The 21865-nt window shown below is 40.1% G+C and overlaps 1 protein-coding gene across 7 annotated transcripts in view; it reads right to left on the bottom strand.

Annotated features, from left to right (window-relative positions):
• EPAS1 (endothelial PAS domain protein 1) overlaps nucleotides 1–21865 on the bottom strand; it is a 150877-nt gene that overhangs the window by 99129 nt on the left and 29883 nt on the right. For 3 of the 7 annotated variants that reach the window (XM_073339108.1, XM_073339109.1, XM_073339110.1), the window contains one exon: nucleotides 10309–10504. The exons of the other annotated variants lie outside the window; for them this stretch is intronic. In XM_073339108.1, coding sequence (XP_073195209.1) covers nucleotides 10309–10473 — 165 coding nt within the window. In that variant the 5' untranslated portion in view covers nucleotides 10474–10504. Of the gene's footprint in view, nucleotides 1–10308; nucleotides 10505–21865 lie in introns of those variants that run through there. 7 annotated transcript variants of the gene reach the window in all.

Raw genomic sequence — 21865 nt, 5'->3', positions numbered from 1 at the left:
TCTTGTGTGGACTGGTCCAGGCTGAGGTTGATGGTGGGATGGAAATTGTTGAAATCATGGTGGAATTCCTCAGGGGCTTCTTTTCCATGGGTCAGATGATGAAGATGTCATCAATGTAGCGCAAGTAGAGTAGGGGCATTAGGGGACGAGAGCTGAGGAAGCATTGTTCTAAGTCAGCCATAAAAATGTTGGCATACTGTGGGGCCATGCAGGTACCCACAGCAGTGCTGCTGATTTAAGGTATACAGTGTCCCCAAATGTGAAATAGTTATGGGTGAGGACAAAGTCACAAAGTTCAGCCACCAGGTTTGCCGCGACATTAATCGGGGATACTGTTCCTGATGGCTTGTAGTCCATCTTTGTGTGGAATGTTGGTGTAGAGGGCTTCTACATCCATAGTGGCCAGGATGGTGTTTTCAGGAAGATCACCGATGGATTGTAGTTTCCTCAGGAAGTCAGTGGTGTCTCGAAGATAGCTGGGAGTGCTGGTAGCGTAGGGCCTGAAGAGGAAAGTCTACATAGCCAGACAATCCTCCTGTCAGGGTGCCAATGCCTGAGATGATGGGGCGTCCAGGATTTCCAGGTTTATGGATCTTGGATAGCAGATAGAATACCCCAGGTCGGGGTTCTAGGGGTGTGTCTGTGCGGATTTGTTCTTATGCTTTTTCAGGGAGTTTCTTGAGCAAATGCTGTAGTTTCTTTTGGTAACCCTCAGTGGGATCAGAGGGTAATGGCTTGTAGAAAGTGGTGTTGGAGAGCTGCCGAGCAGCCTCTTGTTCATATTCCGACCTATTCATGATGACGACAGCACCTCCTTTGTCAGCCTTTTTGATGATGATGTCAGAGTTGTTTCTGAGGCTGTGGGTGGCATTGTGTTCTGCATGGCTGAGGTTATAGGGCAAGTGATGCTGCTTTTCCACAATTTCAACCCATGCACGTCAGCGGAAGCACTCTATGTAGAAATCCAGTCTGTTGTTTCGACCTTCAGGAGGAGTCCACCCAGAGTCCTTCTTTTTGTAGTCTTGGTAGAAAGCTCTCTGTGGGTTAGTATGTTGTTCAGAGGTGTGTTGGAAATATTCCTTGAGTCAGAAGTGTCGAAAATAGGATTCTAGGTCACCACAGAACTGTATCATGTTCGTGGGGGTGGAGGGGCAGAAGGAGAGGCCCCGAGATAGCCCAGCAGAAGAATCTGTCCTAAGAGTATAGTCGGATAGATTAACAATATTGCTGGATGAGTTAAGGGAACCACTGTTGTGACCCCTTGTGGTATGCAGTAGTTTAGATAGTTTAGTGTCCTTTTTCTTTTGTAGAGAAGCAAAGTGTGCATTGTAAATGGCTTGTCTAGTTTTTGTAAAGTCTAGCCACGAGGAAGTTTGTGTGGAAGATTGTTTTTTATGAGAGTATCCAGTTTTGAGAGCTCATTCTTAATCTTTCCCTGTTTGCTGTAGAGGATGTTGATCAGGTGGTTCCGCAGTTCCTTTGAGAGCGTGTGGCACAAGCTGTCAGCATAGTCTGTGTGGTATGTAGATTGTAATGGATTTTTTACCTTCAGTCCTTTTGGTACGATGTCCATCTGTTTGCATTTGGAAAGGAAGATGACGTCTGCCTGTATCTGTATGAGTTTTGTCATGAAGTTGATAGATTTCCGCTCCATACGGCTAAATTCAGTGCCTTGCATAATGACAGGTTTCAGAGTAGCAGCCGTGTTAGTCTGTATTCGCAAAAAGAAAAGGAGTACTTGTGGCACCTTAGAGACTAACAAATTTATTTGAGCATGAGCTTTCATGAGCTACAGCTCACTTAGTGATGCTACTCAGATCACCTATTAATGGAGTAGTGGCAAAGAGTCCTGTGGCATCTTATAGACTAACAGACGTATTGGAGCATAAGCTTTCGTGGGTGTATACCCACTTCGTCGGATGCATGTAGTGGAAATTTCCAGAGGCAGGTATAAATATGCAAGCAAGAGTCAGGCCTCATCCCCCCTGATTGAACTAACCTCGTTATCCATAGCCTGACTCTTGCTTGCATATTTATACCTGCCTTTGGAAATTTCCACTACATGCATCAGACGAAGTGGGTATTCACCCACAAAAGCTTATGCTCCAATACGTCGGTTAGTCTATAAGGTGCCACAGGGCTCTTTGCCGCTTTTACCGATCCAGACTAACACAGCTAGTCCTCTGATATTAATGGAGAGATGGCCTTAGAATGAGATCCTCAAAGATATTTAGGTGCCTAACTCCCACTGAAGTCAATGGGAGTTCGGCACCTGTAATACCTTTTGGGATCTGAGCCTTACTGCCAGTCCTGTGCTCTTTCCAGGTGCTTTTTGGTTCTTTACATGGACACTATCTTGCTAGTCAGCACTCCACACAACTTAGGCCTCCCATTCTCTATCTCTGTTGCCACTTGAACAGCTCAGGTTCCCTGCTGTCGCCATTTTCAGCTGCAGATAATCTAGAAGTGCAATTCAGGCTTTGCACATACCATCATAGATGCACAGTCGAAGAAGTTGCTGAGCCACTGGAGTCAATAGAAGGTAGGGGTGCTTAGCCTGTGCTCAGCAACTCTCAGGATCTGACCACACAATTTGTATAGGGCTGACTGAAAACCCAGTGTTCCACTGGGGGAAAAAAAGGTTATCGACAGAACGAAATTTTTTGAAGAAAGTGTCTGCTTTCCTCAAAAGTTTTCCAATAGTTCATCCAAAAAAAAAAGGGGGAGGGGGTAGCTTTCAACAGTTTTTGGCTGAAGTTTTTCAGTTTTCAGGGGTTTTTTTTGCAAAAAGTCAACATTTTTCTGCGGTGGGGGGGGGGCATTTTCCAGATAGCTCTAAGGTATATATTTTACACACACACACTCACTCTCTCTCTCGCTGCTACTACTCTTACCCATTGTAATCTGGATTTTATTTTTTGGCCTTTGTTTTGAACTCTGTTTGGGTCTTTGGTAAGGTCCATTGCTGTATTTAAATAGAAGTATATAAATAGTGTGTCAGTGTATAAGAACAACCTTCTTCCTATGCAGTTCTAGTGGCCTTATAAGCTTTGCTTTGTTTTCATGGCAGTTTAAACTTGTGCCTGAATAATCAGTTTGTAAACAGTCCTGCCTGTTTATAATTAGAAGCCAGTATACAGTTTCTACTGTATGTTGGCAACCAGATTTCTGTCACCCCAATCACAGGTTGTCGTCACAGACTTGTTTTATCTCTGTGAATAGATTTAGGTTTTTGTGACCAAAAACAGTGTGCTAAGAACAAATCAAAACATTGAGCACACTTTTGCTGCTAAACAAATAGATAACCATACCAACTAATAATTAATAGTAATCTGCTATTATTTATTTGTTTTCTACTTAAGCAGAGCCAAATGGGTTTTATGAAAATGATGTGAATGAATAAAAAGCCAGCTTCCTTGGAACAGAGTACCATATGGTATAAATTGTTCTCCAAGTACACCTTCATTCCCAGGTCAGCTATTATACACTTCAACAGGACAATTCTTAGTAATTACATCTAATAGCAATTTCACTGCCAAATGCATTTCTGAAGGAGGTTGATTCTATTTTTGCTACCAGTAGTACTGTAAATAAAACCATTACCAAATGAAATCTACCAAAAACTTTCAAACTTGTCTTGTTTAAATAAACTGCATTGCAAGACCCAGTACTAAGCTAACCCCTGGTTGTTTATAGCGTATATTTGTACATTTCCTAAACACTTAGATCCAATGGGAGTTACACATGTCACAGAGAATGCAGATGCAGACATGATACACACGTATGACTTAAGAAAGACACATATCTGTAATATTTATAATAATCACTATTCAAGTACAATATACAGCAATGAACTTCAGAACAATATTAGACAAACTGTCTCAAAAGATTTTAACACAAATGTATTTTTCACATAAAAGTACAATAGAAAATGTTTACACTTGAAATACTCTTATGGCATTCGTGGTATTGAAACTCTCCTATGGTATTCATGAAATCCAAAGTATTTGTTTACAATAAAACATTACAATAATAGCAGAATTCTGCTATCAGATAGGAAGTCAGTCATCCCTATTTTGTCTAAATTGCCACCTACGCTCCACGGTGCTTATAAGAAATCATGTAACCAGCGATAGCTAGATTGTGTGACAGATAGGAATAGCTGATAATTTGGCCCAGAAACGCAAAAATATTTAAGTGCCTAACTCCTATTGAAATCAATAAGAGGTAGGCACCTAAATACCTTAGTCTTTATTAACTTATAACAACTGTTATAATACAAATATATATGTATATGCAAGTTTGTATACAGTCAACGTGTGCCTCTCCCACACCTTTCATAATCTGCTAGACATCTTGCTCTTTGGGACAGCAACTTTGTCTTCATATATTTTTGTATGGTGCCTAGTACAGTGAAGCCCTGATCCTGACTGAGAATTTTAGGTGCTATTGCAATACAATTATTAAGTAATAAATAACAGTAGCACTGCAGAAAGGACAGTCATTCTAAAGGACTATCATAGACAGACCATAAAAAAAATGTCACAGGGTAACTGTCCTTGACATTTGCAAACTGGCAAGCACTGTCCATTAGGTTCCAGGCTGCAAACTCAAAATAGTTCTATGTACTGGAAACAGAATTTAGCAGTTGTTCCCTCTGCAGACTATCACAACTGCAATTTAAAAAAAGAGTATTTTTTACAGACAATTTCAGTAAATTAGTCTGTCCAGTTATACTATGAAAGAAGCAACACAGCAGCACTACAGGTAACAATCACAACAGCAGCCCTAAATATTCAAAAAATCATGAGTCAAGCTCACCAAAATCATGAAATTGGTTTAAAAACATGAGATTTTTAAAAAACATTATAGATTTTGTGTTCTTTTTATTTGCCCTCTGGTTTGTGAGCTTTTAGGGTGCACTCAGGCCACATTTTAATACTTTTCTTTGCAACCACAAGGGCTAAAAACTTTCGTTTAAAAAAATGAAAGCTGATATTCCCATTTAATCACAGGAGTCCAGGAGCTAGGGCTTCCTTTGGGAAAAAAATTAAATATTGCAACCCTCATAATAAGGTTGCATGAGTTGACGTCACTGCAGAAGGATAAATCATCATCTCAAACTGCTTGCCCCACAACAGACACATTCCTTAAGTAGAATAGCTGGTACTAATACCAATTATGGCAAACTAATTGTATTGCTTCAAATCATCCACACCCTTTGACAGTAAAATATGATATGAAGACAAGACTACAAAAGGACAATAGTAGTACTAAAATACAGGAAGTTTGCTTTGGGATTTTAGAATAAATAATGTCTTACTGCCCTACACTTATGCTGAAAAAGCCTCTACCAAAGTAAAAACAGGACAGGAGTGGGCTACAGTCACTCAGAAGACATTATCTGTTTAAACTGCTAATGGCAAGCTCTGCTGTTATATTTGTATTATTGCCTTTCTGCAAATTACTTTTATCAGCGATAATTTAGCTTTTTATTTCATTATCTAGCACAGCAGACTAAAGGAAAACAGATTTGTTTTACAGCAGCTCCAGCACTTGTTCTGTCCATTAACATAGACAGATGAAGGCAAATTAAAGCTCTTAGGCCACATTTTCAACACACATTGTCATGAGTACTCTGTAGCTAACTAGCCTGTGTTTCTAAAGTTGCACAGAGCACAAACTGTGCTTTTATTTTTTCCATGAAGTACATATTTCTAAAAACATAATAATTTTTTTGCATTTTTCATTTTTATCTGCCTACCAAGAACAGTCGCATATGATCAAAGCACAAGCAGGGAGCACCATTTTTTGTAATTTTTTGTGAGAAACAATCATTAGTGATGAGCCATCTGAAGCTTGAAACTTGGCTTCCTCCCAGCCTCGTTTTCCTTTTTCTAAACTAAAACTCTGTAAAACCACAAAGGAGGAGTTGGGTTTGATTAAAAGATTAGCCACTACATAGTGAAACCTAATTCAAAGGATGTTACATTATATTTATAGTTTATTTTAGATTTGTTTTAAGCCACATAATTTCTAAATCTTGATCCAAAAAAATGGATTACCAACAAAAAATGTTTACTGGATCAAATGCAGACATATTAGGCAACATTTCCTGTTCAAAAGTCATATATTTTTTAAAAACCTTGAGAAGTTGCCACTGCAACCCAAGCATAAAATTGTACTATTGTATAATGCGCAATTAAAGTCAATGATAAATTATTTCAAAGGTGAGACCCATACAATAGGGAAAATCTTTACAGTGTATGACATGGAAAATAAGGAGTGCCTACCCCGTCATTTTAAAATAATGAATTGATATTGAATTAAATTAAATTCAATACCATTACCATTTGAATTAAATTAAATTCAATACCATTTCAATGCCAATACCATTTCAACTTCTAACTGAAACTGGTAATTGTTCTCTAAATAAAAATTGTGAAACATTTACAGTAGATTAAAGTGATTTCGCTTTAAATCACTTCCCTAATCATTATTAGACGACTGACCTATAAGCAGATTTTTTGTTTGGGAGTCAGGTCAGTGAAAATACATTGGTATTATATTAAAAGTTGGTGGAAATGCATAGAAATCCAGAACAGTAAGAAAAATATCTCTTAGATTCCCCACCAAAATAACATTGAAAAGCAAACATAAACATGGGGGGAGGGACAGCTCAGTTGTTTGAGCATTGGCCTGCTAAACCCAGGATTGTGAGTTCAATCCTTGAGGGGGCCATTTAGGGATCTGGGGCAAAAATTGGGGACTGGTCCTGCTTTGAGCAGGGGGTTGGACTAGATAATCTCCTGAGGTCCCTTCCAACCCTGATATTTTATGATTCTATCTTTTAATCTTTTCCTTTTCTTGCAAGTACGCTTTGCAGGGTTCCCAAAGTAATAATAAAAATGAAATTACGAAGTATGTACACCAGTGTTTTCCTAAGAGGGCCCTTGTTAAGAGAAAAAGAATATGCTATTTGAATATATTTAACCAGCAGGAGGGTCTAAATCAGGATCTTATGATTCCTCCCCCCCATAATCCACCACAAAGTTCAAAGATCAGAGCTTTCCCAGAGGTTCACTGTGCATAGTGCAAATGTCGTACACTGAAAAGTTCCCAAAGGCTGTGCTCATTTATACCTCTGGGATTGAACTAGGTATAAAGCAAAGCAGAATTTGGCTCAAAAATCTTCACATTTTCAATTAAAGTTATTTTAATTGCATCAATAGGGATTATATTGTTTCCTATTCATCCTCTAAGATGTCAACTTATAGAGAGAAATACACACACACACTTGCACTGTGAACAGTTAATCATTTCTGATAAATGGACGTACAATATCAACTGTTTCTTCTAATGGATGTAGGTTATTAACAGCATATCACTAGAGATATTCCAGTAACTTGGGTGCTTTGTATTTCTGTCCTGATTACAGGTCTAGAATGAATTGAAGACTGGGGGAGTTGAGGGCAGAACATTATATAGATATAATAATGCAGTAAAGCAGACATGGGAAGATATTAAGCTGAAAGCCCATGTACATCCTATCATACAGGAATAGTTCATAAAGTCATGTGTGTAAAAAAGCCCAAAATGACTGAGAACTTAAAGAACAGACAGTAGCAGATGGAGAATCCCAGTGATGACTGGATGTGTTGAAATTCTAAACAAAAAAAGCTCCCAGGCATTCTGTAGCTGTTTTCATCACTTCACACTGACTCAACAGATATTAAGAACATAAGAATGGCCCTACTGGGTCAGACCAAACGTCCATCTAGCCCAGTATCCTGTCTTCCAACAGTGACCAGTGCCAGGTGACCCAGAGGGAATGAACAGAAAAAGTAATCATCAAGTGATCCATCCCCTGTCACCCATTCCCAGCTTCTGGCAAACAGAAGCTAGGGACACCATTCCTGCCCATCCTGGCTAATAGCCGTTCATGGACCTATCCTCCATGAATTTATCTAGTTCTTTTTTGAACGCTGTTATGGTCTTGGCCTTCACAACATTCCCTGGCAAGGAGTTCCACAGGTTGACTGTGTTGTGTGAAGAAATACTTCCTTTTATTTGTTTTAAACCTGCTGCCTATTAATTTCACTTGGTGACCCTAGTTCCTGTGTTATGAGAAGTAGTAAACAACACTTCCTTATCTACTTTCTCTACACCAGTCATGATTTTATAGACCTCAATCATATCTCCCCTTAGCCGTCTCTTTTCCAAGATGAAATGTCCCAGTCTTCTTAATCTCTCCTCACACAGAAACCATTCCATACCCCTAATAATTTTTGTTGCCCTTTTCTGAACCTTTTCCAATTCCAATATATCTTTTTTGAGATGGGGAGACCACATCTGCACACAGTATTCAAGATGTGGGCATACCATGGATTTATATAGAAGCAACATGATATTTTCTGTTCTATTATCTATCCCTTTCTTAATTATTCCCAGCATTCTGTTCACTTTTTTGACTGCCGCTGCATATTGAATGGATGTTTTCAGAGAACTATCCACAATGACCACTCAAGAAAGAGATCATGGAGTAAGAGCTAAATTAGACCCCATCATTTTATATGTCTAGTTAGGATTATGCTTTCCAATGTGCATTACTTTGCATTTATCAACATTAAATTTCAACTGCCATTTTGTTGCCCAGTCACCCAGTTTTGAGAGATCCTTTTGTAGCTCTTTGCAATCTGCCTGGGTCTTAACTATCTTTAGTAATTTTGTATCGTCTGCAAATTTTGTCACCTCACTGTTTACCCCTTTTTCTGGATCATTATGAATATGTTGAATAGGACTGGTCCCAGAACAGACCCCTGAGGGACACCACTATTTACCTCTCTCTATTCTGAAAACTGACCATTAATAACTACCCTTTGTTTCCTATCTTTTAACCAGTTACCAATCCATGAGAGCACCTTTCCTCTTATCCCATGGCAGCTTACTTTGCGTAAGAGCCTTTGGTGAGGGACCTTGTCAAAGGCTTTCTGAAAATCTAATTATACTATATCCACTGGATCCCCTTGATTTACATGCTTTTTGACCCCCTAAGAGAATTCTAGTAGATTGGTGAAGCATGATTTCCCTTTACTAAAACCATGTTGACCCTTCCTCAACAAATTATGTTCATCTATATGTCTGATAATATTGTTCTTTATTATAGTTTCAACCAGTTTGCCCGGTACTGAAGTCAGGCTTATAGGCCTGTAATTGCCAGGATCACCTCTGGAGCCCTTTTAAAAAATTGGCATCACATTAGCTATCCTCCAGTCATTTGGTACAGAAGCTGACTTAAATGATAGGTAGGTTACAGACTACAGTTAATAGTTCTGCAATTTCACATTTGAGTTCTTTCAGAACTCTTGGATGAATACCATCTGGTCCTGGGGACTTATTGCTGTTTAAATTTATCAATTTCTTCCAAAACCTCCTCTAATGATACCTCAGATCTGTCACCTATAAAGAATGGCTCAGGTTTGGGAATCTCCCTCACATCTTCAGCTGTGAAGACCAATGCAAAGAATTCATTTAGTTTCTCCGGAATGGCCTTATTGTCCTTGAGTGCTCTCTTAGCACCTCAATCATCCAGTGGTCCCACTGCTTGTTTAGCAGGCTTCCGATGTACTTAAAAAAAATTGCTACTACTTTTTGAGTCTTTGGCTAACTGTTCCTCAAATTCTTTTTTGGCCTACTTACTTGTATTTTTACACTTCATTTGTCAGTGTTTATGCTCCTTTCTATTTTCCTCTTTTTAAAGGATGCCTTTTTTTTTGCCTTTCTCTGCTTCTTTTACTTTGTTGGTTAGCCATGGTGGCTCTTTTTTGGTTGTCTTACTAAGTTTTTTAATTTGGGGTATACATTTAAGTTGAGCCTCTATTATGGTGTCTTTAAAAAGTTTCCATGCATCTTTCAGAGATTTCACTTTTGGCACTATACCCTTTAATTTCTGTTTAATTAACCATTAACTAAGCAGAGTACTTTGCATTTGTCCTTATTGAATTTCAACCTATTTACTTCAAACCATTTCTCCAATTTGTCCTACCTTTTTGATGAAAACTGAAACAAAAAAGTCATTTAGCACTTCTGCCATTTCCACATTTTCTGTTATTGTTTTCTCCCTTCATTGAATGATGGGCTTACCCTGTCCTTAGTCTTTCTCTTGCTTCTAATGTATTTGTAGAATGTTTTCTTGTAACCCTTTATGTCTCTATCTAGTTTAATCTCATTTTATGTCCTGGCCTTTCTAATTTTGTCCTCACATAATTGTGCTATTTGTTTATATTCATTCTTCATACTTTGACTTACCTTCCACTTTTTGTGGAACTCTTTTTTGAGTTTCAGATAATTGAAGATCTCCTGGTTCAGCCAGCATGGTCTCTTGCCATACTTTGTATCTTTCCTATGGAGTGGGATAGTTTGCAGAAGTGGCAGTTGGGCCAAATAATCCTCCATCTGTGCAGTCTCCCTCATACAACCAATGAAATTGCTCTGTGTAAATTAGCTGTAGAATAAGGGTGGTGATTAGTTGAGCTACCTCTGATATCAGAATGTTCTAGGACTCTTGGCATGGCATAGGCACATGCCTTGCTTTCGCACAGGTATAGTTCACAAAGTCAAAATGCCTGAGAATTTACAAATTGGATAGTAAGAGACTGAAAAAAATCCAGTGATGATTCAACCTGGTGATATTCTTAATAGATAGAGCTCTCAGCCATGCTTGTAGTTGTTTCTATCACTTCACACTGACTTACAGGCATAATAGGCTCCAGAGTGACACACAGAGTGACAATCCCAGAATTTTATTACATATATAGGAACAGCTGAGGAGAAATGAGGAAACACCTTTCAGTGCTACTGAAAGACATGGGACTGGGAGAGATTTTTGGGGGGACAGAATGGCTAAATGCTAAAAAAGAAAAAGGATTGTCCATCTTAGATGGCACAGATGGCTTGTATGGATAGAAAAATTATACTTTAACTTAACCCAAATCCAAAACATTCATCTAAAGCAGCAACATCACTGCTAGATTGTCTTACACACACAGGCGTTGCAGAGTAATCTAACAGATTGAACACAGGGCCAGCAGTCAGAAACTCCAAAATTATAACTCCACTCTCTCCCACTGCCTTGCTGAGTTACTTAGCCTCTCTGGGTATGCCTACATACCAAATGAAAATACCTGTGCTAGTTTTAATCTAGCTAGCATGGGAAACTACAATAGTGAAGGTGTGGCAACACAGACTTCCGTAAGGGCTAATGACCCAAGTACAAGCCCACAAGGGACCCTGATTACGTATGCTGGTTACTGGCCTGCAATGAAGTCCATGATGCCACATCTTCACTATCACTATTATCCATGCCAGCTAGATTCAAGCTAGTGCAGGTATACCTACCTGTGCTATAATCATACCTTCATTTTCTGTGTTGTCATAACCTCTTTAATCATTCTTACAATGCTGCATGTTGGAAATATTAATGAGTCAGTGTTTATACAGCAGTTTGAAGATGTAAAGCACTATATAAAAATGTTAAGTATTATTAACCGTGGAGGGAGTTACCTGTCCTATTTTCCAGCTTGTTAAGATGTACTAATAGTAGTAACTAGAAATAATCCAAGCTCATACTAGTGGGTGCATCAAGGAATGTAGTACACAGAATGAAGAGATAGGAAAAAAAATAAAAAATAAAAAGACAAACTTCTCCAACCTTGGAAAATGCTCAACTGTAGGTCCTGAAAAACAAATAAATCTTAGCTGAAGAGTGAGTAACATAAACTCTGTTTTTTCAAAAGGGGTCTCTAATTTTGGATGCACAACTAAACATACATCTGGCAAGACCATCAGTAGTGTGGTGCACTACAGTTCCTGTCCAGCGAAATCCTGGCCCTACTGAAGTTAGTGGGAGTTGTCATTCAAATAAAGCTCAAATCAACTGAATTATACTGATATACACCAGCTGAACATCTAGTCCATATATTTTTCAGTGCTCTACAATTAATTTTAGCACATAACAATCCCATCAAGGAAGTACAAATGACCAGAATAAATCTTATTGGGTGACTGTTAAGCAAGTGTTTTAAGGTATTCTAGGAAACAATCATTATAACTATAAGTAAGGCTCATTCCTCTTATTTCCTCAAAACATTATTTTACTAGCTCATAGCTCCCAGTTACAAACTGGGTTTGTAAAAAAACATCTGCTTCCCTCGGATGTTGTGTACAATATGATTCTACATACAACGGCCACTTTAAAGAGTAGCTACTAACTTTCCCTTCCCACATTTTTGAACATACTACTTTCTGAGAGTTTCAACATACATTCTACATGCACCCATTCTCAAACTACATTTTGTCATCAAGCAATAACAATAAAATTCACATGAGTCATGCCCTGAAAATGTTGGCCGGAAAACTGAATTGGCCTCATGCTTGCAATAACGAAGGATCACAAAGCATTAAACCATTTTGAAGGTTTGCAATATATGGTATTAGCATATAATCTCTAAAATACAATTCAAAAAAGGACTTCTCCAAATTCTTCTTGGGCAGCCCACCACTAGAGCATTATGTCAGAAGGGGAATCAAAACACCAACACTGCAGGGAATCAAGGGACCTGAAGGTCCTGGTAAATAACTGTACACATGAGCTCCCTCTACAATGCTGTAGCTAAAAGGGGCAAATATGATCCTTGGATGTATATTCAGGGAACTATTAAGTAAGTAGGAGTAGTAAATTGGTATTACCTCTGCATACAGCATTAGTTAAAGCATTACTGGAATACTGTGTGTAACACTTCAAAAAGGATGCTCATATGTTGGAAAGATTTCAGAAAAGAGCCACAACAATGAGTTGAGGTCTGGAAAACATGCCTTCCAATAAGAAGACTAAAGAGAACCAACAGGCCTTATTGGTTTACTCAAGTGAAGGTGAATTGATCATAGTAGATGTCTCTTTGATCGAGCAGAAAAAGTCAGAAATGAGATTCAGTGGCTGAATGCTAGATACATGAGGACTAGGAAAAAGGTAAAATTTTTAACAGAGAAATAGTAAACCACTGGAACAATTTATATTGGAATGTAGTGCATTCTCTGTCACCTGAAGTCTTGAAATAACTAGATATCCTTCTAAAAGATATGCTATAGTTCAAACAGAAGATATGGGCTTCTTGCGGAAACAAGTGGATGAGGTTCTATGGCCTGTCAGGTTCTATGTGGGAGGTCTGACCAGAGGATCACAATGGTTCCTTCTGGCCTTAAAATCTAGAAGGAAGTCCCTCCAATGATAAATGAAATGGGACAGCCCATGCGGTATTTTTAGGTGGAATTGCAAAAACACTTGTTTTTACAGCAATTTTTAAGAATTCATTTTCATAACGCTCTTAAAAATTATATAAAACTAAAAAGACACCAACAGTTTTCAAGCCAGATCCAGGATTGCATTAGTGCAGCTTTCTGCTACAAAGCATAATGTCAGCATAACCAGAGGATTTCCCGTGTCATGGCATCCTCAAAGGAAGCAGAGCTTTGTAATGGCCCTGCTCTCTGTGGAAGGCAGAAGGGGCACAGTGAGGTAGAAGTGGTATGTGACCAGAGGGTGGGACATGTCTGCCTAAGCAGTTCCTTGGAAACACTGGCAGCCAGCACAATTTAATCATACAAAATTAGGGTTGGAAGAGACCTCAGGAGGTCACCTAGCTTAACCCCCTGCTCAATGCAGGACCAAACCCAACTAAATCATCCCAGCCAGGGCTTTGTCAAGCCAGGCCTTAAAAACCTCTAAGGATGAAGGATTCCACCACCTCCCTAAAAACCCATTCCAGGGCTTTACCACCCTCCTAGTGAAGTAGTTTTTCCTAATATCCAACCTAGACATCCCCCACTGCAACTTGAGACCACTGTTTCTTGTTCTGTCATCTGCCACCACTGAGAACAGCCGAGCTCCATCCCCTTTGGAACCCCACTTCAGGTAGTTGAAGGCTGCTATCAAATCCCCCCTCACTCTTCTCTTCTGCAGACTAAATAAGTCCAGTTCCCTCAGCTTCTTCTCATAAATCGTGTGCCCCAACCTTCTGATCATTTTCATTGCCCTCCACTGGACTCTCTCCAATTTGTCCACATCCTTTCTGTAGTGGGTGGGCCCAAAACTGGGTGCAATACTCCAGATGTGGCCTCACCAGTGCCGAATAGAGGAGAATAATCACTTCCCTCAATCCGCTGGCAATGCTCCTATTAATGCAGCCCAATATGCTGTTAGCCTTCTTGGCAACAAGGGCACACCATTGGCTCATATCCAGCTTCTCATCCACTGTAATCCCAAGGTCCTTTTCTGCAGAACTATCGCTTAGCCAGTCAGTCCCCAGCCTGTAGCGGTGCATGGGATTCTTCCAGCCTAAGTGCAGGACTCTGCACTTTTCCTTGTTGAACCTCATCAGATTTCTTGTGGCCCAAACCTCCAATTTCTCTAAGTCACTCTCAACCCTACCCCTACCCTCCAGGATATCTACCTTTCCCCTCAGCTTAATATCATCCACAAACTTGCTCAGGGTGCAATGCATCCCATCATCCAGATCATTAATCCTTTAATTTGGGTGGGAAGGGGACTGGCCTGGTGCAGACTGGCTTAGTATCAAGAGAGCGAAAAGAGGACAATGACACACACACTCCACACCCTGAGCTGTGTTAGGTAAGCCCCATGGGGTTGGAGATTGTGGGTGCACTGTCCAGCCCACACTTCTACAAGGCCACCCACTTCCTGTTCCATCTTCACCCTCTTATGGAGAGAGCTCTGTAACAGGGCAGTCCTGGGAAGGATTGCTACAGAGGTAGCTGATATGCCCAGGAAGGATAAGATTCCAGAGACACAATCTGGACCCTGGCTTTTAATATTTCAAAGCCATATGGAAATTCATTCATTTCACACTCAGTTTGTTGTTCATACACTGCATTCTACAGTATCCAAAATATACTGTGTGTTTTTTGACACAGGATGCTGTTCTAAACAAGAACAACATTAGAAGTATAAGCTGCAATAACCACAATTGACTTTGCATATGATTTTACTGTAGCATACAATATCTCCCTGTTAAAACAAAAATGGAGGCCTTTCTTTGCAGGTTGATTATTATATGATGCCATAAAACTCTCTGATGGACCTGCACTCTTTTTTGCATCTGTTGCAGCTTTTAAAAACCAACAGCCTCATATGCAAGATGAAATGTTGCCATTGCTTTCATAAACACAGTACATCTCTATCCTCTAATGGATAGATATCCAAAAAGTGAGAAAAGACTTCAGCATTGTGAATAACTAGTGTCTGGGATTAAAAACATCCTGTCTTAGTGGATATCCTCTAATGGAATGTTGTTTTGTCATTTCTTACAGAAAACACTTTTCAGTGAATCACATTAAATATCACAAGTCTCCTGGAGCAATCCCTTATGAATCTGACCTATATCCCATCAGACTTCAGGAAAGGAACATAATGGTCACACAAGGGTGTGCCCCATCATGGCTTCTACACACCAAGAGCAACAACTGATACACATAAAAGACTCAATCCTGCAAAGTGCTGAATGCTTTCAATTCCCACAGAAGTCACCTTCCTGGAACAAGTCCAAATTGCAGTCTACAAAAAAAGGACTTGATCCTGTTGCTCTTATGCAGATGAAACACTCAGAGAATTCAACCCTCATCTTATGTATCAGTGTTTCCAATATCAAACATGTTTGAACTAAAAATACTGCCCCCATAAACATTTCATTGAATTGTCTTAATAATAATGAACAACTAGGGGCTGGGATGGTTAAGAGGTAGGAAACTAGCATTTAAAACGAACACAAAGGTTAACACTGGATACCCACCAAACCTGCAAACATTTGTTCATTCAAGGTCTTTTTTCAGCAATCATGATGAACTTTCCCACTTCAGGAGGGAAGAAGAAAACATTTAGGGCTCTTCAAGCTATAACCCTGCCCACTCCACCCTACTATTGCCCCTGCTTATCATGAGATGATCCTGGCCATGGCTGGTATCTTATCTCTGTAATCCTCTGGGGTTAGATGGAGCCAATCTTATGGTTGTAATAGTTCTACTGCTGTTATAAATGATCTTTTCCTGTGAAGAAACACATTATCTATGGGAGAAAAGGAATGACCACGCTTGCTAATGGGAAAATGTTTATTTTCATTTGAAACAATCAAAGCAAAGCTGCAGCAACAAAAATAATAGTTGCTTTAGAGCTCTTAATAATCATTAGGCTGTGAAATGAACTGCACCCACATAAATAGTAGGTGCGTAATGATGGAATTGTGCACATGAAGCCTTAGAGCCAAATTTTGTTTCCACTGAAATCAATGGGAGTTTGGTTATTGATTTCAAGAGAATCAAGATTTAGCACCTAGAGCATAATTCATTCTAATGCATAAGGCTCACAAAAAGCTCCATGCCCTACTTAAGGCCTGGATTGAGTCAATAAAGGCCTACATTCTGAATAGGTCTTGTACCTGCACTTGTGTGAAACTAGAGCCTTAGGGCTAGATTCTGCCATGCTGTTACCGGATCTGGGGTGAGGGGTGGAGGAAAGGTGTTAAGATATTCTTTCTGCTCAGCATAGTCCATATAAGGACCAAAGAACCTCCAGACCCTGAGCTCATAAAAATGCAGAGTTAACCACCCTGCCTTCTCCAGGGAGGAGCACTGTGCCCCAAAGGGGTGGGAAGGGATTAAGAAGAAGAAGGAATATAAGTCCACCCAGCCCTGTCCTCACTAGCAGAGCTCCCCATGGGGCTGTGTGGAACCTTGCATGATGACCGCTTCAGAAAGGCTGCACCAAACTGGCACAAATGTGTATTATATTCACAAGTGAAGTCTACAAAGAACACTTATAAGTTTCAGCAAATCTATTTTAAATGAAAACCATTGGCAGGCCAGCCTGTGATTCAGATGAGCTGAGATTGTTATTCAGAAGTCCTAGCTCCTAGGGGTGATTCTGCCAGCCCTCACCCAAGTGGTATTATACCTGTCCCACAAACTATCTCACTGAGTGAAATACACACCAGTGACAATCCCTCCGTCACATCTCGGATACAGGCCTCTGGCAGGCAGCATACTTCCCTGGATGCCATGTCAGGGCAACAAATCCCCCTTCATCCTGATGGATCGCTAGCTGATTACACTACCTAAGCTGCAGTACTGTGTAACACATGAGATGCTTCTCAATGAATCACAAGCTCAATTTTTATTTGAAACATGCCACTAGGCTGTGGCATGCATCATTTGAAAAGTCAACAACGTGGCATGCTTTTCACTTCACTTACATACATGCCACATATAACAAAATATATGAAATCACAATTGCAATAGGCAGAGAACTTTGTTTTCACTATGTGTCTGAAGAGGCTTAAATAGGTTGTTTAGCCCATCAGGTACATGGACTATTCTTGCTCATGAAACATGCTTTAATATTTTATGCATCACAGAGCATGGTCCAAATCCTAGAGTCCAGAATGAGTTTTCTTCACACGTCTTTTCTCAGACAAAACCGCCATTTACTTCAGTAGAAATTTTGCCTAAGGAAGGCTGAGTTAAAAAGTGAGAAAGGACTTCAGCATTGTGAATAACTAGTGTTTGGGATTAAAAACATCCTGTCTTAGTCAGACTACTCCCCATTTCTCTTATCTTTGAGCACAGGCACCTTAAAATTACATATCTGCCCTTCCATGTCTTTTGGAGGAGAGCAGTATCTGACTCCACCAACAGCTGAGTGACGGATACTGCTACTGCCTCCCTCAAAGAATCTATCATTCCACTAATGCTACGAGACATGTGTGGATCTGAGATCACAGTCCTTACAAGAATCTGCATACAATTCAAAACGGGTATATAAACTCACTTACATAAGCCACAATGGGTGTTTCCCCACATCCAAAACTAGATTACTCTGTACAGCTACGTGCTTGCCAAAAAAAGGCACTTAGCCAAGTAAACATGTGTAGAAGGCCAGTCCGCTGCTCTTTACTCTGACTGAGGTCAGCAGGAGTTGTGTCTGGGTATGCAGTTTAGGATCAAGCTCTAAATGTTTAATGTGCTGAATTAGGGGTATCCCACCTTCTAAAATTCCTGTGTAAAAAGAAATATCTGAAGGAAAAAGACATACATATACCTAGTTTTTTCCAATTATGCAATTACATTTTGGTTCAACCAAGTTTATAGATTTCTCTATACTCCTTGTTCACGTACTAAAGCCCATCGTCCAATAGCTCAGCTTTACAAATTGATACCTCTTTAGTCTCTTCACACTACACTCAGAACACTTTTCTGAAGATTCGTCTGTTTTAAAACCTCTCAGAAAATTTTTACAATGTAGAAAAAGACATTTAAAAAGGAAAAGGGTTGATATTTGTGTTCTAAAATATGCTCTCTCTTTGTATTAAATTTAAAGGAAACTTCGCTTTAACTGATTGTGGGCCCCTTCTCTAGTCTGGCTGAACCGTGTTCAATCCAGCACTGAAGGAGAGAAAAGGCTTTACACTACCTTCAAATGTCCTGATCCTGGGGCCATCCTGGCATTAGTCCCCTCCCCACAGTAAAGTCTATCTTGTGCTGTCTTCCCACAGCCCCGAAGAACTGTTGCTGCAGCAGGAGCTCAGCTGAGTGTGGGGACAATTTGGCTATATCCTTGTTCCCTCCTTCAGCAGGGCGATGTGGTGTCTACATCAGCTGAGGCTATGTCTACACTATAGAGACTATACCGACATATACCCATCAGTATAGTTAGGCCAGCATAGCCCCATAGTATAGATGCAGCCTACATGCACAGAAGGGTTTTTCTGTCAGTGTAAGAACACCACCACCTCCCTTAATGAAGTCAGCAATGTTGACTGAAGCATTCTTCCATTGGCATGAATAAATCTACACTGAAGGTTTGGTCAGCATAGCTAGGTGGGTCTGGATTGTGGTTTTTTCACACCCAGGACCAACATACCTATGCTGATAAAACTTTTCAGTATAGACCAGGCCTGAGTTTCAGAAAGTGCCTGCAAAAGCCAGGTTTATGGATCATTCACATCGCCTGAGTAGTGCAGTGGGAATGCCCTGGAGCACCTGGCTCTGCACCCATCCACCAATAGTGCAGAAAACGTCTAACAATCGATAGCAAAACATGGGCTTCCATTAAAAACACTTTAAAATATCATGCCAGATGTGGCCAAAAATAGTATTTTCTGCTAGTTTCTGTGACACTTTCCAAAATGTTACTGATAACACCTGGACTCTAATCAAAATAGCATGGATCTCTAGTTTGAAATCCCTGCATTCAAAAGACCAGTCACTTTGAATGATTTTAGACAGGTATTCATGAAGATCTGCCTTGTTCTCATATTAGTCTAATCTATATATATCATTTAAAGTTAATAAGGTTAACCCAGAGTGCTGCAAGAAGTCAACTGTAGGCAGATGCACTTATCAATATCAATGATACCATGACAACCAGATAATCTGGATCTGTGGAATAGATGACTGTATGAAATGATTTGAACAAAATCTCATAATTGTGATGACCAATTTAATTCTAGTGGGCATTCCAGCAGAAAGTTCATACAAGATCATGTAAAGTCTGTAAATTATAACAAATGTACCAGTAAGTTTACTGGGTATATTTACAAACATACTGAAACAGGTATATTGTAAGATTCATTATTTGGCCTTTTAAAATCAAGCCAGGAATTGAGATATCAAAGAATGTGAATAGCAATTTGGCAAGAAATTTAAGAAAAAAGGAATTTTATAGTAAAACTCATATGAGGTGTGTGCCCCATTTTTAACACAAATTACCTGACATCTTACTAATTATGTGCGAAGTATAAAAACATTTTTAATAATGTAAAATTGTGGTCTGACATGTAAGTTGCTATAAAATGCATGTCCAAAAGTTAGATAGAAATAAACCCAGGTTATGCTGACTCGGAGACATCAGCTGAATACATTTTCTAAATTTAATCTACTGCTCTGAACCAAACAAAGCTCTATGATAACAATTTCCTTCAACTGCAGTGCAAAACTAAAAAACTTCAACATACGCATTTTAACCACAGGCAATCATTACATTCTGGAAAAAAGCTTATATGGGAGCATTAAACACTGGTAGAATCAAAGGAACATAATCCTCTTTTACAGCAAATATTTAAAGATACCTGGAATACATTTTCAAAGCAATGTACAGGGATTTAGCTGTGTGACTCCTATTAATGCCAATGGAAGTTTCAGAGTGCTTAGAAAGTGTACTCACTGGTTAATATTTTGGTATGAAAAAAAACTTTTCTGCTAGTGTGGTTTTTTTATTTGTATATCTATTTATTACACAAATCAGACTAACAAAAATATGCATCTCCCAGATTTTCATCTTGGCTATTAGTTTTCTTTTTATGAAGTTCCTATGCCATAGTTCAAACTGAGCTTTAACTAAAAAAAGAGAATCAGACACAAAAATTATCAGGAATAAAGTAACAAGTCATATCCCAGTACAACAGAGGTGGGCAAACTACAGCCCACGGGCCACATCCGGCCTGCGAGACCGTCCTGCCCGGCCCTCGAACTCCCAGCCAGGGAGGCTAGCCCCCTACTGTCCCCCCGCCCCCGCAGCCATGCCACCACACGGGCAGCACGGCTGGCTCAGGCCGGGTGGCGTGGCTTCCAGTCCTGCCACTCTGAGCGGCATGGTAAGGGGGCGGGGAGGTTGGATAAGGGTCAGGGGAACCGGGGGGCAGTCAGGGGACAGGGAGCAGGAGATGGTTGGATGGGGTGGAGGTTCAGGGGGTGGGCGGTCAAGGGACAGGGAGGGGAGGATAGGCATGGGAGTCCCAGGGGACCTGTCAGGGGACAGGAGTGTGGATAGGTCGGGGCAGTCAGGGGACAGGGAGCAGCGGGGATTGGATAGGGGGTGGGGTCCCGCGGGGGAGCGATTGGGGCGGAGGTCTTGGGAGGGGGCAGTCAGGGGACAAGGAGCAGGGGGGATGGATGGGTCGGGGATTCTGAGGGGGATAGTCAGGGGGCGGGAAGTGGGAGGGAGCGGATGGGGGGCAGGGGTCAGGCTGTTTGGGGAGGCACAGCTTTCCCTGCCCAACCCGCCATAGAGTTTTGCAACACCGATGTGGCCCTTGGGCCAAAAAGTTTGCCCACCCCTGCAGTACAACATCTATCCCTCCATACAGTTCCGTATGAAAAGCACATACATCTGAAGAATTGTCCTCTCTGCTGTACTGCACTCACACTTGACAATAACAAGTTCTTTGCTCTTTTTAAGACATTGAATTAAAAGCAGTCCGATTTAAATTTAAATAATCAGTCTGTCCATTTCTCTCTCTCCTCTTCTGCTAGCCTTGAGAATGTTCTGCCATATAACAAATTTGCCAAAAGCACTAAATAAAGACTAATCCAGAAAAAATGAGGGAGACTTTCAAGTTAAGTGCATGAAACCCATTGGCTTTCAGTGGGAATTAGGCACTTAATTGCCATTTGTGCCTTTTGAAAATCTTTCCCTACAGACCTTAAAATATGTAATCTCCTCTTTATTTAAATTTCCTACAGAATTTAAAAGAAAATGGTAACTATTCTAGAAGTTTTTTGAACCATCCTAATTTAATAAAGAATTTTCTATCTGCTGTGGAGTTTCTATAGAATGGTTCAAAAACCCTGATGTAGCTTATGTATTCTCTATAAAATTCTGTAGGTGTTTAGAGTAATTTCTATAGAATCCTGTTACATTTCTGTAGAACCATTGTTAGCTTTCTCTGTTCAATTCCACAGGACTTTTCCACATTCGACTCTTATGTTTCCATTTAAGTGCACCACATGTCTTGGGTTGCCA

Source organism: Lepidochelys kempii, chromosome 3, assembly GCF_965140265.1.
Source record: "Lepidochelys kempii isolate rLepKem1 chromosome 3, rLepKem1.hap2, whole genome shotgun sequence".
In the NCBI taxonomy this organism is placed as follows: Eukaryota; Metazoa; Chordata; order Testudines; family Cheloniidae; genus Lepidochelys; species Lepidochelys kempii.
The sequence above is the reverse complement of the archived record's forward strand: the minus strand, read 5'-3'. Positions and strand labels throughout refer to the sequence as shown.